Raw genomic sequence first — 13,712 nt, forward strand, 5'->3', positions numbered from 1 at the left:
AGTGGGACATGAGATCTCTCAGTGGTTTCCCTACAAGCCACTTTTACTGGGTCTGTGGACATGTGTTATTCTTTATTTTACTTTTATTACCCTTAGTCTCCTTTTTAAAAGCAGTTTCTTGCTATTAAGGATGTTGTTCTCTGCTTATAAGGTAATACGTTCCTCTCACCATACAAGATTGTACCCAGAGTAAGGTGTATGCAGCTCACCTCATTGATCATATACCACGCAAGAGTGGAACCATGATAAACAAACATTTACTTTAAAAACTCCAAATAGCATGAGTTCCAATCTAAATATTTACAGGAGGACCTAGATACTCATAAAATGATTCATTAGTGTAAAGCACACGTTTTATTTCACTTCTAGTCATTTAGGTTCAGTGTTCGATCTACTTTGTTGCACTTCAACAGCCAATGAAATGTCTAAGTGGCTCAAAAACATATTTACAATCTCCTACCCACAGTGAGGCCATCATAAACGTAGCATTTTTCCTTAAGTGAAAATGGGCCGTACAAAGTACTGGTTTGAAAATATTCATAAATACTTATTAACAGAAATAAATCTCTTATACTAAGTTGGAAAACAAAACAAAACAGGAAGTTAAAATGTTGCTACATTGTTCCCAGGCTGATTTGTGCCTATGGATTATACACTAATCCTGGCTTTTTAAGAACCAACGTGGAGTCTCTTATGCATTCTTGATGATGTTGTTTTATGAAGTAGAGCAGAATCGATCCTTGTAAGGTGCATGGGCGCATGTGGAAGAGTGAAAAGAAAAGAGAGAACTATTGAAGACACACTGCAATCATATAACCCTGTATGTGTGTCTGAGATGTTTGACTGGGTAGATGTCCAAGCTTCAGGTTTCTTGCTATTCTCTTGGAGTCCTATGATGACATTGACATTACATTTCTAATGTCTGCAATTTTCAGAAAACTTTTATGGTGGCACAGGTTACACACTGAAAACAGCAGTAAGGTTGGATCCATCCAAAGTGTGGGTCAGATTCATTATAGGCTAAAGAATCCCACACCTGTAATGGAGTCCAAGCTGTCAGTGATTAATGGGTGATTTTTCACTCCAGGTGATGAAAATCCCACTAAAATGTTATATCTAAGTCCTTTTTGTAAGCAAGCCTTGTCTCTGAATCATTCCTGATACGCAAGTGCTGAACCTATAATTGGTTGTTTCCTGGAATGGCTATTGGATACATGCCCAGGCAGGTAGCAGCAACCAAATTAAATTAAATTTAAAATTTTTTGAAAAATTAAAAATCCACAAACATGATTTAAAACTCAGACTTCAACCTTCTTCTTTTGTTAAGAAAAGAAAGGGGCATTTCAACAGGAATATGACAGAGATGCTCAGCTACAGAAAACAGAAAGGATCTTGAAATATATTTCAGAGATAACATCTACTTAATGCATTCTTTCAATAGTAGTTCCTATTCTTGTTGAATGTCTTCTAAAGTCTATCATATTTGCTACTTCCTGTATGTCCTGTATATCCTTTTAAATTTTACACTGTCTCAGTTCTTCCTCCATGTAAACAGCCATGTTATGTCCTTAATATTCATTATCAGAAGGACTCTAAGTGTGAACTGACCAATACATAGAGGTTGAATGCAAAACCAAGTTTGCCAAGTGAGGGCCCACTCTTCAGGGATCAGCCAGTCATATACCAGTATGTCTGGTGATTGTATGACACACATACAGTATTAGTAAAACACTGCATTTGTACTGGAAACATCTTGGATTTCTGCCTAAAAATTGTGAAATGAGCTATGGATACAAGCAACAAAAAGATTCAGCATAGCTGCATCTGTGCACATTCTACTGCTTCACACCTACGGTTCTCCCTGTGAGATGAGATGAACTCCAAGCATAGTCCAGGACTGATTCCAGGTGGAGGAAAGAAACCATGTAACCCTACTCTATAAATTTAAAGATAAACCATGCTACCTTATGCAGTTTTATATGGAAATAAGTTGTATTTATGTTTGGGATTGCACTTCCATTCAGGTTAAAACCAACTTTTTATAATATACCTTAATATTTAAAGAGTTAAGCAAGAAAGTGCCTGCAGAGGGTAAATGCTGTGACCAAGACGTTAGCTGCAGAATTGCTGGTTTTATAAATAAATCATAGTAGCTGTTGTTTATTGCAGGCGGAACTTCTACCGCACTGGCCAAGATCTCAACAACTGCAGCACTTGCCAGAACACTGCATGTATCATTTACAGGTACCTCGTATCAATGGGTAATCGTATGTGTCTGTTTCAATAAGCTATACAGTTAAGTGTCTGGGTACTGCTATACTGTTAAAAAGAACAAAAGGTGAAACCCCAATGACTAAGTTTCCATTAATTTGCCACAAAGGTTTGTGTCCTTGGTGCGGACAAAACTTAAGAAAAAATAATGCAAGACACTGTGTGGCAGAAAATGTTTTTTATTTCTAATATAGGAAAAATGTTCCGAGTCGGATTTCAAAAACAGCAAGGTCAGAACCAAGGAATTATTCCCCCAAAGAAAAAGTACAGCTATACAGGCTGAAATCCTGTCGCTTAGTGTAGTAATTCACACTACAGTGGTGCCTCGCTTAACGAGTGCACCGTATAGCGATTTTTCCGTATAGCGATCCCTTTTTCGGGATCGCTATACGGAAACATACCCGATCTTCGCAATGGGGAAAACCCGCATTGCGAAGATCGGGTATTGCGGCGGCCATTTTGGAGCCGCCGAACAGCTGATCGGCGGTTCCAAAATGGCCGCCGGAAGCCCGGAAATGGCTGCCGGCAGCCGTTTTCGCGCCCTGCCCTCGCTTAGCGAAGGCGCGAAAATGGCTGCCGGCACCTGGAATCCTCACTGAACGGGTAAGTAACGAAGGTATTGGAACGCATTAAACGAAGTTTAATGCGTTCCAATACCTTTCCCCTACCCGTTTAGCGATGATTCCGTATAGCAAGGGTTAATCCGGAACGGATTAACCTCGCTATACGGGGCACCACTGTAGTTTTAACCCATTGAATCAGTGGGGATTTGGTGAGTCAATTGCTCCGTAAGTTCCATAGTTTCAAATGGGCCGACTCTAGTTGTAATTCACTACATTACACTAAAGTAGTCCCATATGAATCAATACAACTTAATGGAGTTGGCTCACCAAATCTCCACTGATTCAATCGGCCTAACCTATTGTGGCTTACTTTGTGAAATAACAGGAATTTAGCCACTATTTAGTACTACAAATGTTCCATTAGCTTATTAAGAGAAGAGGCTGACATAGTGATTTAAAGCACTGGTTCTTCACCTTGGGTTACTCAGGTGTTTTTGGACTGCAACTCCGAGAAGCCTCCACCATCAGCTCTGCTGGCTGAGGTTTCTGGGAGTTGCGGTTCAAAAACACCTGAGTAACAAAGGTTAAGAACCACTGATTTAAAGTTTCACACTGCTCACATCCACAGCGTAGTGCTATTTTGTTTTGTTCAATATTATGAAATGCATATGTGAAGGTTGTATACCTGGAAGATATCAGAACACTTAAAGAGAGTTGGCTAGTTTTCAGACCTTCCCTCCATTATGGTTTTTCTCCCAACCTGGAGTCAACTGTCATGTGTTCCTTTCATCTAAACCACTGGTTCTTAACCTTGGGTTACTCAGGAGTTTTGGACTGCAACTCCCAGAAACCTTCACCACCAACTGTGCTGGCTGGGGGTTCTGGGAGTTGCAGTTCAAAAACATCCGAGTAACAAAGGTTAAGAACCACTGATCTAAACCACCGAACTCATGTTATTCAATTATGCATGTCAGAAGCCTCATTTTATGCCCAATGTTAGTCCTTAGTGAAATTAAATAAGAAATTGCTGAAACATGCAACGTATCATTGAAATTAATCTCCATGCCAACAAACTGGATACTGGCCAACATTATGTCAATATTTAACAAAGGGTCTGGGGCAGTGGTGTCAAACTGTGGCCCTCCAGATGTTATTGGACTTCAACTCCCAGAAGCCTTCACCACCACCTCTGCTGGCCAGGATTTCTGGGAGTTGAAGGCCAAGAACATCTGGAGGGCCACAGTTCGACACCACTGGTCTGGGGCAGTGACTGGAAACCAGAAAATGACTTTATAATGTCTGGTCCGTGTCAGGCAAATTAGCGAAGTATTTCTAATTGAAGCTAGAAATATTCAGCACCCAGAAGGTTTATGCTAAAGGTGGGAAGTACCACAAAATCTGGTATTTAGCACTGTAGAAATAAGAAATTAGATGAGGAAGAATCCATATAGCTTCAGTAAATGGAATTCTGGTTTAACCTTCATAATTTGAGGATATCTAGAAAAATATAAAGGGATATGATCTACATCCTGCTGACAATGACATGTGAGGGTAATATGGGCAAGCTAAAGAGTAGGAACTGTAGCTTGATTTGTAATTATGCCCTCCTTCATTAACCTTATCTCCATATCCCTGTTTGCATGGTGTGAATAAAAAAATAACTTAAAAATGTTTGGGGGGAACTACTGTGTTGTAGTTCTTAACAGGGTTAATGTTTCTCTTGATAATCATGTTTTTAAACTACTACTTTCAATAATGTAATGTTCTTAAGTTAAACTTTCAGGCAAAAACTAGCTACCTGAACAAATACATTTCTAAAAACCTGAGAGGACCATGTTAAACCTTGTTAAGTTTATATGATTAACATTTTTTGATAGAAATTGCTATGTATTGGGGAAAAAGAAAGATACATACTCTTGCACGATCACATTTATTCTGAAGTCTTGTGTTATTAAATACATGCCGCAAAGAACAACTCTTTGAGAATGCTTTTTCTACGAGTTTATGGGAGAGACATAAGTTTAGTGGTTCATACTGGTTCATAAGCTGTCTGAACAGGTTTTCTATGGTTCAGTATCCTGCCCCCTCCGGGGGGGGGGTGACCACTCAGAAGCAGCCCCCTAACTTCCCTGCCCTGCCTCCTGTGAGCACTGCCTTTGAGCAGGTGCCTGCCAGAGGGGGTGAGGCCCAAACCACAGAATGCCTGTTTGGCCATTGTCCAAGCTGGCATGAAACGCCAAACTGGCAGTTTGTGCCCATCTCGAAACAAAAGCATAAATAACATCTATTAATAATTCTCAGTTGTGGCCCACATACAGAGAGCTAGTTTAACTGTGTGCAACTCATGCTTGGTCTAGACGTGTAATGAAACAAAACCTATCCTTTTTTTTTTTTTACAGCAGCTTTGTTTGATTCTCTGAACTTCCTTGATTCCCTTTTCCAAGGCATCCAAGCTGTCCTCCTACTTTATCATCTGTTCCCCCATTTCATGCATATTCCTGCCTCTTAGTGTTAATATGAACATTATTTCATGCCTCAGTGTTTGTGTTTTCGCACCCATCCGACATCAAAACTCATTGACATAAAAGGCAGTTTTTCTGTTTGGGAAATAAAATTGGACAAATTAGTTCAAAACCAAGCATCACACTTCTTTCTGGTATTCTACTGCTCTTTTTCACTAGATCTCTTAGAGACTTAAAAAAATTATTCAGAGCTTCACTCATTGAAAAAATCTTACCAAACAAGCTGTCTTTCTCTCACAATGAAAGTTTCCTTTTTTCCTTCTCCTCCCTGTATCTCACTTAAAAATACTTACTTGCCAACAAGTCAATTTTGACTCATGATGTCGCCTGGGCTGCCAGATGGCCGGCATACAAATCAAATCAAATCAAATCAAATCAAATCAAATCAAATCAAATCAAATCAATCAATCAATCAATCAATCAATCAATCAATCAATCAATCAATCAATCAATCAATCAATCAATCAATCAATCAATCAATCAATCAATCAATCAATCAATAATGGCAACCCTTTCCAGAACACCCAAAAAGGTTTACCATTCCGTTCTTCCATTTTAGGGGGCTGAAACTGTCCACCTTGCCCAAGGCCACACAGACTGACTCTTCTCCCAGAAGGCATAGTAGGGAATCAAACTCCCAACCTCTGCCTTACTCACTGAACTATCCAGCTAGCACTGTATCTCATTACATCTCAATAAATATGCTTCAGATGTAAACTTCCAGAGCAGGGTTCTGGAAGCCAAACAAATTCATAATAGATCTTATTAGATGCTACTAAGATTGCCATATAACACAGTTGGTTCAGTTTTTTCCATATGTGCATTTAACGGATTAGCTAACCTGGATTCTCAGCTTTCTTTTTTTAAAATAAATTTCTAGACCTTATAGAACCAGAGTCATAAGGCAAAACATGTGGTCACTGTTTGAACATATTGTTTTATGTGAAGAAACAAGCCTTTCTATGTGATTAGCCAATTAATGATATCAACTACAGTTTAATCTATTGATATGTAAATCAACCTATTGATATGTAAATTAAAGATTAATGAGTAAATGTTGCAATTGTGGGAATCTTTGAGATTATAGAAACCACAGGTCACAGAACGAATATTTCCAAATTCTGATATTATGCATCTTACTGCATTTCTTGCTTTAGCAGAGGAAATGGATTCAGTCCAGTATTGGGACTCTACATTCTATCATACTACAATTCTGTGATTCCTTGGCCTTCAGGAAGCATGCATTCCACCTTATCTTCCAGAGGCTTCTGGGAGCTTAAATAGCTGTTGCTGTGGGGGAAGAAAGAGTAGGCAAAAACAAAGGAGGGGGATTTAAATTATTAAAAGCATCTGCATGCTGTTATTGAGTCTGAGCTTAAAAGTATGAATATTGCACTTCAGGAAAAAGTGTTTCAAACATTCCTAGTAACTGAAATAGGTCTTATATCTGTAAATATACATAAGAAATGATATATACAGTATCTACTTATAAGAAAACAGAGAGTGCAAAAATTTTATTACTTGGATTACAGCTCCCAGAATCCCCTAGCCAACATAGCCAGTGACTAATTTGGCTAAGTAATTCTGGGTCCCCTTATTGGGAGAAAGGTGACCTATAAATAAAATAAGCAAACAAGCAAATAAATGATATGATCCAGAAAGTAACATTTCTGTGAATCCCTATTACAATATGGGTCATTGAAGAAAATAAACAGCAGATAGTGGGAACAGAGATTTAAGGAAAGGGATACCACATTGGATTGGCACTTGATTTTTAATAGCATGAACATATAAGGTAAAATATGGAAAAGACAGTTTGTCTTGGATACTTACTGATTATAATAAAATATTTGATTTATATCTGCAGGAAATGACACCTTGTATTTTCCCAAAATTGGAGAGAAGCTTAAGTAAAACTGGCACAACTGTGTTTTGCCATGATTTCTTAAACTTGCCTTAACTTTCCCTTCATTTTGATTTGTTGGTCCTGTGTCCCAAGAGAAGGAATGTTAAAAAAGTTGTGTGACTGCTGCACCTGATACTCTGTAGCACTGGGTAGTTGCTTGCAAAATGGAGCAGACTGGGAGCATCCATTTCTTCCAGTCTGTGTGTCTCTGTTTGATAATGTAACTGAAAGAGTTGCAGAGAAGAAAAGAGAAGTGACAACGCCACTGGAAAATATAGGTTCCTTAAAACGGACAGTGATGAATGAAGCTAAAAGGCTGAGAACAGAAAAAGGAATGTGCAGAAAGAAAAATGATGGGAGAGAATTTTCAGTAAAAATTAGAGCAACGATTGTCACACCAGGAATGTAATTTAGGCTAGATATCTGAAAAACTGCAGCCAGCTATTTCCAACCACTGCAGCTTTGTTAAAAAGAAAATGTTTGAAGGGGAAGAAGAAATCTGAAAAGAAAGGGAAGTAAAATTGGAAGTCTAATATTAAAAATGCAACAGACAAGGCTAGAAAAGAAACACACAATCAACTTTTAAGAGGCATTAGAACAAAAGCATTTTAAATCTAAGAAAAAAAGAAGAAAATGACACACTAACAAGTGGAACAACAAAGTGTAACACTTAGTAACAGTCTTGAGACAAATTACAGATTTTTAAATAAGAGGAATGGAAAACTTTGAAGGTGAGGGCAAATCAGATAACAGAGGTGAGGCAGTGGAGAGCAATTTTGGGAACTAAAGCACACATTCTAACAAGTGAGAAGATGCCACAGAAACACATCAGCCTGATATTTTTGGCAAGCCTCATTTGTTAATGAAATACTGCAAAAGGAATAAACAAACAAAGGAAATATACTAAGTAATTAAACCCATTAGCTATAATATAACACTGTTAGCATTGTGTTCTGTTTGAAATTATACTCTCTGTAAAAAGCCCTTAACCCTGATTGCTAGAATGTGGTAATTTCAAAATACTATTCTTTTCAATAGTCAAAGCCGTTATTAATTATGCATCATTTTTCTAGATGGATTTCTAGTGCTTTACATTTTTTACTTTAGCCGCCTAGAGTGGTCCTAGCTGCCTAGAGTGGCCCTCTGGGACCAGATAGGCAGGGTATAAATCAAATAAATAAATAAATAAATAAATTTCCTGCAAAAACTCTTAAGTGATGACAGCCAAATTAAAAACAGAGGGCATCATGAATTTTTAGAAGTCTGTTTAGATATGGTAGACTCAAGTGCACATAATTACACAATACTGCTTTACATAATAATGATCTGCAGTATAACGTGTGGCCTATGGAAATATTATGCTCCTGCCTCTTTTGCTATGGGGGCATGCACTGGGAACCTGTCAAACACTATGGCTTCCTCCTGCTTCCCTCTGCAGAAGAACCTACACTTTCCCTACTCCAATAAACTCATGGATTAAAAAGTAAAGTTCTCGGGGGGGGGGGGGATCAAAGGAAATGTAAAAGAAAAGAATTATCACCAGACAATATTTTATCCAAATAATCTAAAGCAAGCAAACAAAAACAAACTGTTATTAGGGTTCTCTGCGTCTTGACTAGGCAATACAGGACCTTCTAGACTGTTCCTTCTGACCACTTTGCCTTCCTGACCCAAGAGTTGCTACTCATGTTGCTTTGGAGTTCTACCACCCTTTTACTTTTGCAGTAGATGCTTAGTCTTCTGTCCCTGCTCTATTATGAACTATGGGTAAAAGAAACAACTGATATACATGCAATTCCTCTCACACATGCAATTCCATAGTGTATTTCTGTCTGCAGGACTGGAGATGGTTCTGCTTCCCTTTGTAACCAGGCAGGACGTTCAGTTCCTGATCAAGGAAGCCTATGCACAGTAACCTTCACAGAAACATTCTCTGTCACTTCTTCCTTGGTAAACTCCCCCCTCTCTCCTTGCTGGCAACAGGGCTTGTTTAATGGGGCTGGGGAGTGGGAGGGAGAGAGTGCTTTACATTTTTTACTTTAAGTTGCCTGCCATTTGGATTCAGTGCTGAAAAGCAAGAGCCCTAGTTATGCTCCTCTTTGATTAATTTTGCACCTTTACTTGCAGAAAAGCTAACCCAGCATTTTCTCTTGCTTCATTTTATCTCCCAATGCTGTATGAAAATCTTCTAGGGCACAGAGTACCTATCATTAGAAAGGCTCCTTCACATTTCAGGCGCCTTGTGATTTTAGTGATCTCTTTCCTTCCCAAACCATTTAAACTGTTGTTGTTTTTTTCCTCATTCTATTACATAGGCCAATAAGGCTGCTTGAAAGCATTTGGGTCAGTTTTTAAATTCTGTGTTTAAACTATGATACCAGCTATCCTTATGATGGCAGTTATTTGCAAAGCTTTAGAACAAATTAATTATTTTTACATAATTAGGGTAATATTTTAATTTTTGCCTCAACAAGGGCCAAACACAATTACAATGGCAACTTAATGTCTTAATTAATTTATAATTAGAAATTAATTGAAAGTGTTTCAATTAATTACACATAGAAAGAGTCTGTTGATAAGGAGAAGGGTGGAGCTGATCACGACAACAACACCAGTGTGTGTGTGTGTGTGTGTGTGTGAGTGTGTGTGTGAGTGTGTGTGTGTGTGTGTGTGTATGAAATAATGAGAGAAAAGATGAAGTCGTTTGATTAGTTGATTCATCTTGCACTGTTCTCTTCAATGGGAATGAAGGGGACTTAAAAATCAGAAAGCTCAGAGATTGGAGTATTGGGATCAGGAGCTTGATTCCCAGACTATGTAGCCTGGAGCAAGCTGTACAATCCGAGAGCAACCTCAGAAGCAGGGACTAATAATTAAAAATTGATTAAACTTTGTTTCTAGTTGTGAAGAAAGCTCTAGGGGAAAATGGCATATATTACACTTCTGATTACTTTATATCTAGGAAATAGGCATCAGCTTGGAAACACAAGCCTTAATTTCACTTTGTCTCATTCTCTGATTGCCAGTGTTAATTTGAGAGAAAGGAGGAATGCAGAGAATCATGTTGGCTAAGCTGGGTTTGGGTTTGGGAGTTTTGAGAAGCTGGCACTTTGAAGGGTAAGTGAATACCTTAAATGTTGCTAGGCATGGAGATGGAAAGAAGGCAAGGGAGACAGAGATCAGCCAGATAGCTTAGTTGAACCCATTCTTACACCCGTTCCTTATGGCAGCATTCTTCAACATGGCACATTCTAGATATGTTGGACTATATAACTCATCAACCCCAGCCAGCACTTGAACTGTGTGTGAGTTTTTTAGTTCAAGGCATCTGAAGAGTGCCAGAGCTGGGAAAGCTAAACTATAACATGAGATTAGAGAAAATTTTAAAATGCCATCGGAGGACTGATGTAACATATGCCATTTCCCCCTAGAGCTTTCTTCACAACTAGTAACTGAATGTTGAACCTACACTTCAACTTAAAACTTTACCCACTAATGTTAATTTAAACTAAATGGGTTTTCTTAGGCCCCTAAGTAAACTCATAGCCATTTAGGCCTTTAAAAACTGATATTCCAAGCTCTGATTATTTGGTATTCTGAAAAGAGGAATCTGCTAATCTGAATCTGCTAGTCTAAGAGGAAAAAATTGTTTTCCTTCTGGCAATGCCCAAAGACTTTCCTCAGCATTCATACTTGTAAAGGAAGCTTTACCATCAAACCAGAAACATAGTATGGCTAAATGCAAGATGACAGAGCTAAGAAAAAGCATGGGCTATGATAAATGAATGTGAGGGAGCACTGCTCTTGTGAGGGAGCACATACTAAGTGTATTCAGTTTGATCTTCAGTCTGCAAGGAAAAACAGTCTAGAAGCAAATGCTCTAAAAATCAAATCACACTCAGCATTGCTTACAAAGCAGTGATACAAACAGAATCTGACTATTTGATTTAATGCATGTGTTTATTAAATACAATGAACTAACACATGTGTGATGTATGGAAGTGAGAGCTGGACCATAAAGAAAGCTGACTGCCGAAGAATTGATGCCTTTGAATTGTGGTGCTGTAGGAGGCTCTTGAGAGTCCCCTGGACTGCAAGGAGAACAAACCTATCAATTCGAAAGGAAATCAACCCTGAGTGCTCACTGGAAGGACAGATCCTGAAGCTGAGGCTCCAGTACTTTGGCCATCTCATGAGAAGAGAAGACTCCGTGTAAAAGACCCTGATGTTGGGAAAGTGTGAAGGCAAGAGGAGAAGGGGACGACAGAGGATGAGATGGCTGGACAGTGTCTGCGAAGCAACCAACATGAATTTGACCCAACTCCAGGAGGCAGTGGAAGATAGGAGGGCCTGGCGTGCTCTAGTCCATGGGGTCATGAAGAGTTGGACATGACTAAACGACGATGAACACATGTAGTTCGTTGAGTAACTTGCCTCCAACCTGATCACACAGAGAAATTGATCACAATTTGAACCAGTGTGATCTATTTCCTAGCTGAGGATAGTTAAGCAAACTGTTCTTTGGGAACAAAAGAAGTAAATTCTTCCCTGCAGATATCATGAATATTGAAAAGACATGAACAGTGAGGTCCAGCTCAGACCTTCCTTGCTTATAGAAAAGTCTTTCCCAGCCTGGAGGTCATGACTCCCAAGGGGGTTGCAAAATGTTTTTTTGGGGGGGGAGGTGTTACGGGTCACCTTATATCTGTTGTAGTCCTTGTCAAATAATTTCTTCCTTGACATTTTGGAGTGGGATATTAAAGTTAACGTGTATGTGTATTTATGAGAAACAGGCCCTTTAGGGAAGAAATAACCCTCTACCTTCTGAGAAGGGGTGTTTTTACCCCCACTAAAAATGCCTTTGTTTGCAAAGATGGAGGGGTGATTGCAGGTTACCTGACTATTATAAAAGGGAGTCATCTCATGTGTCAAAAAAAGTTGGAAGCCACTGATATAGAAGAATATGTGCAGACTCCTGTGATTTCCCCGTCCTCCAGGCTTGTACTGGCTGTATACCTGAACTGCTATAGCAAGCCACGTAATGCACAAGCCAGCTGGTGAAATAACCAAAGACAGGAGATGGTATCCTTAGTGTGAGAATATCATCAATTTCAATGTAAGGAAGAGTAAAGTTTTGTTTAGATACAGTCACTGGTTTGGTTCCTAGTAACTCCAATTAAGAAAGATGCTCTACCTGAGATTTTGCCAATTAGAGGAGACTGTACACAACGACATTGGCCAATGCTTATGTTAATTTTTATAAAGCGAACAATCAATCTTTGGTTGAAATTATAGAACAAGCAAACATTGTGTTTCAATGCATATTTGAAGTTTATGCGTATTTACTTAAAATGCATCTCTGTACCCTGTTTCCTACAAGGAAGACCCACTGAATACTTTGGGACTTAGTTCTGAGTAAGCATGCATAGGCTTGCTCTGTAAGTTATTTAGGAAGCATTAAAGCATCACAGGAACTACACTAGATGTCCCTGCATTATTTAACTCTGATTGATGTTAACATGATTCATTGCGCTAAATTCTCTGTATAGCACTTTGGAGTTACAAGGATCAATGTTTCCATAGAAACAAAACTGTAGTTTTCTTCTAAATCACATTAATGAGAAAGGAAGGGATATACCCTTAAGACTTGCAATTATGCTTACTATAAACATAAGGGAAAATCTGCCATCTCATTATTTAAGCTTCAGAGGGTCAGCAAGTATGAATTGTTAAAGATGCTAATGGTAAGATCTGAAAGAAGCAGGAAATTTAGTTTGCACATAATTTTAAGAAACTGTATTTCTGTGTGTATTTTATAGTCAGCTAGGTTCAAACTACATTAACTGGATAAACATGCTGAGGGAGTCACTATTTGTGACTAAGGCAAATGGATAACATGACAATAAATTGCTTGATTTATTTGCTAGCAGTAACAAGTAAGTTTTTAATTACCTCGAGGTGAAAAATTAGAACATTCTTTCCCAATGCCCACAAGTTTGAGTTGTGAGCTCTTAAATTACTGGCCATTTCTACCTTCTGAGATTTGTACTGTGTTTTACCGTGTCCATATAAGTGTATTTTGGTATATAAGGTGTATACACATTTAAAAAAAAGAACTTATACCATTGTATTTTTAATTTTGTTTGTAATAGTCATAAATAATTTGTTTTATGTTAAATTAAATGGCATACTGCTCTGTTACCACAGGCTTAATCTGACCAAGATTTATAGACCAAGATGATGAGGTCTACTTCTGTATTGGATATTAGTAGAATCAGGATTCCTTTCATTTCCCTCGTCTCCAGCGTAGTCCTCTGTAGCTATATGGGGTGTGAGGGTGAGTGTGCAGGAAGGATGTAGGACCACAAATACTGGTGGAAAGAGAAGGATCCAGCAGAAAAATACCTCAGGAATTCTGGCCACACTTAAATGGTGGAAGCTTGTGCGCTG

At 38.6% G+C, this 13,712-nt stretch overlaps 2 protein-coding genes across 4 annotated transcripts in view; one reads left to right on the forward strand and one right to left on the reverse strand.

Moving 5' to 3' along the window:
• DOCK2 (dedicator of cytokinesis 2) overlaps positions 1-13,712 on the reverse strand; it is a 386,088-nt gene that overhangs the window by 212,714 nt on the left and 159,662 nt on the right. The gene's annotated exons all lie outside the window — the stretch shown is intronic.
• INSYN2B (inhibitory synaptic factor family member 2B) overlaps positions 1-13,712 on the forward strand; it is a 119,187-nt gene that overhangs the window by 94,010 nt on the left and 11,465 nt on the right. For both annotated transcript variants that reach the window (XM_078385817.1, XM_078385816.1), the window contains exon 3: positions 2,170-2,244. In XM_078385817.1, coding sequence (XP_078241943.1) covers positions 2,170-2,244 — 75 coding nt within the window. The remainder of the gene's footprint in view (positions 1-2,169; positions 2,245-13,712) is intronic.

The sequence above is a fragment of the Pogona vitticeps genome, chromosome 2 (genome assembly GCF_051106095.1).
Source record: "Pogona vitticeps strain Pit_001003342236 chromosome 2, PviZW2.1, whole genome shotgun sequence".
NCBI lineage: Eukaryota > Metazoa > Chordata > Lepidosauria > Squamata > Agamidae > Pogona > Pogona vitticeps.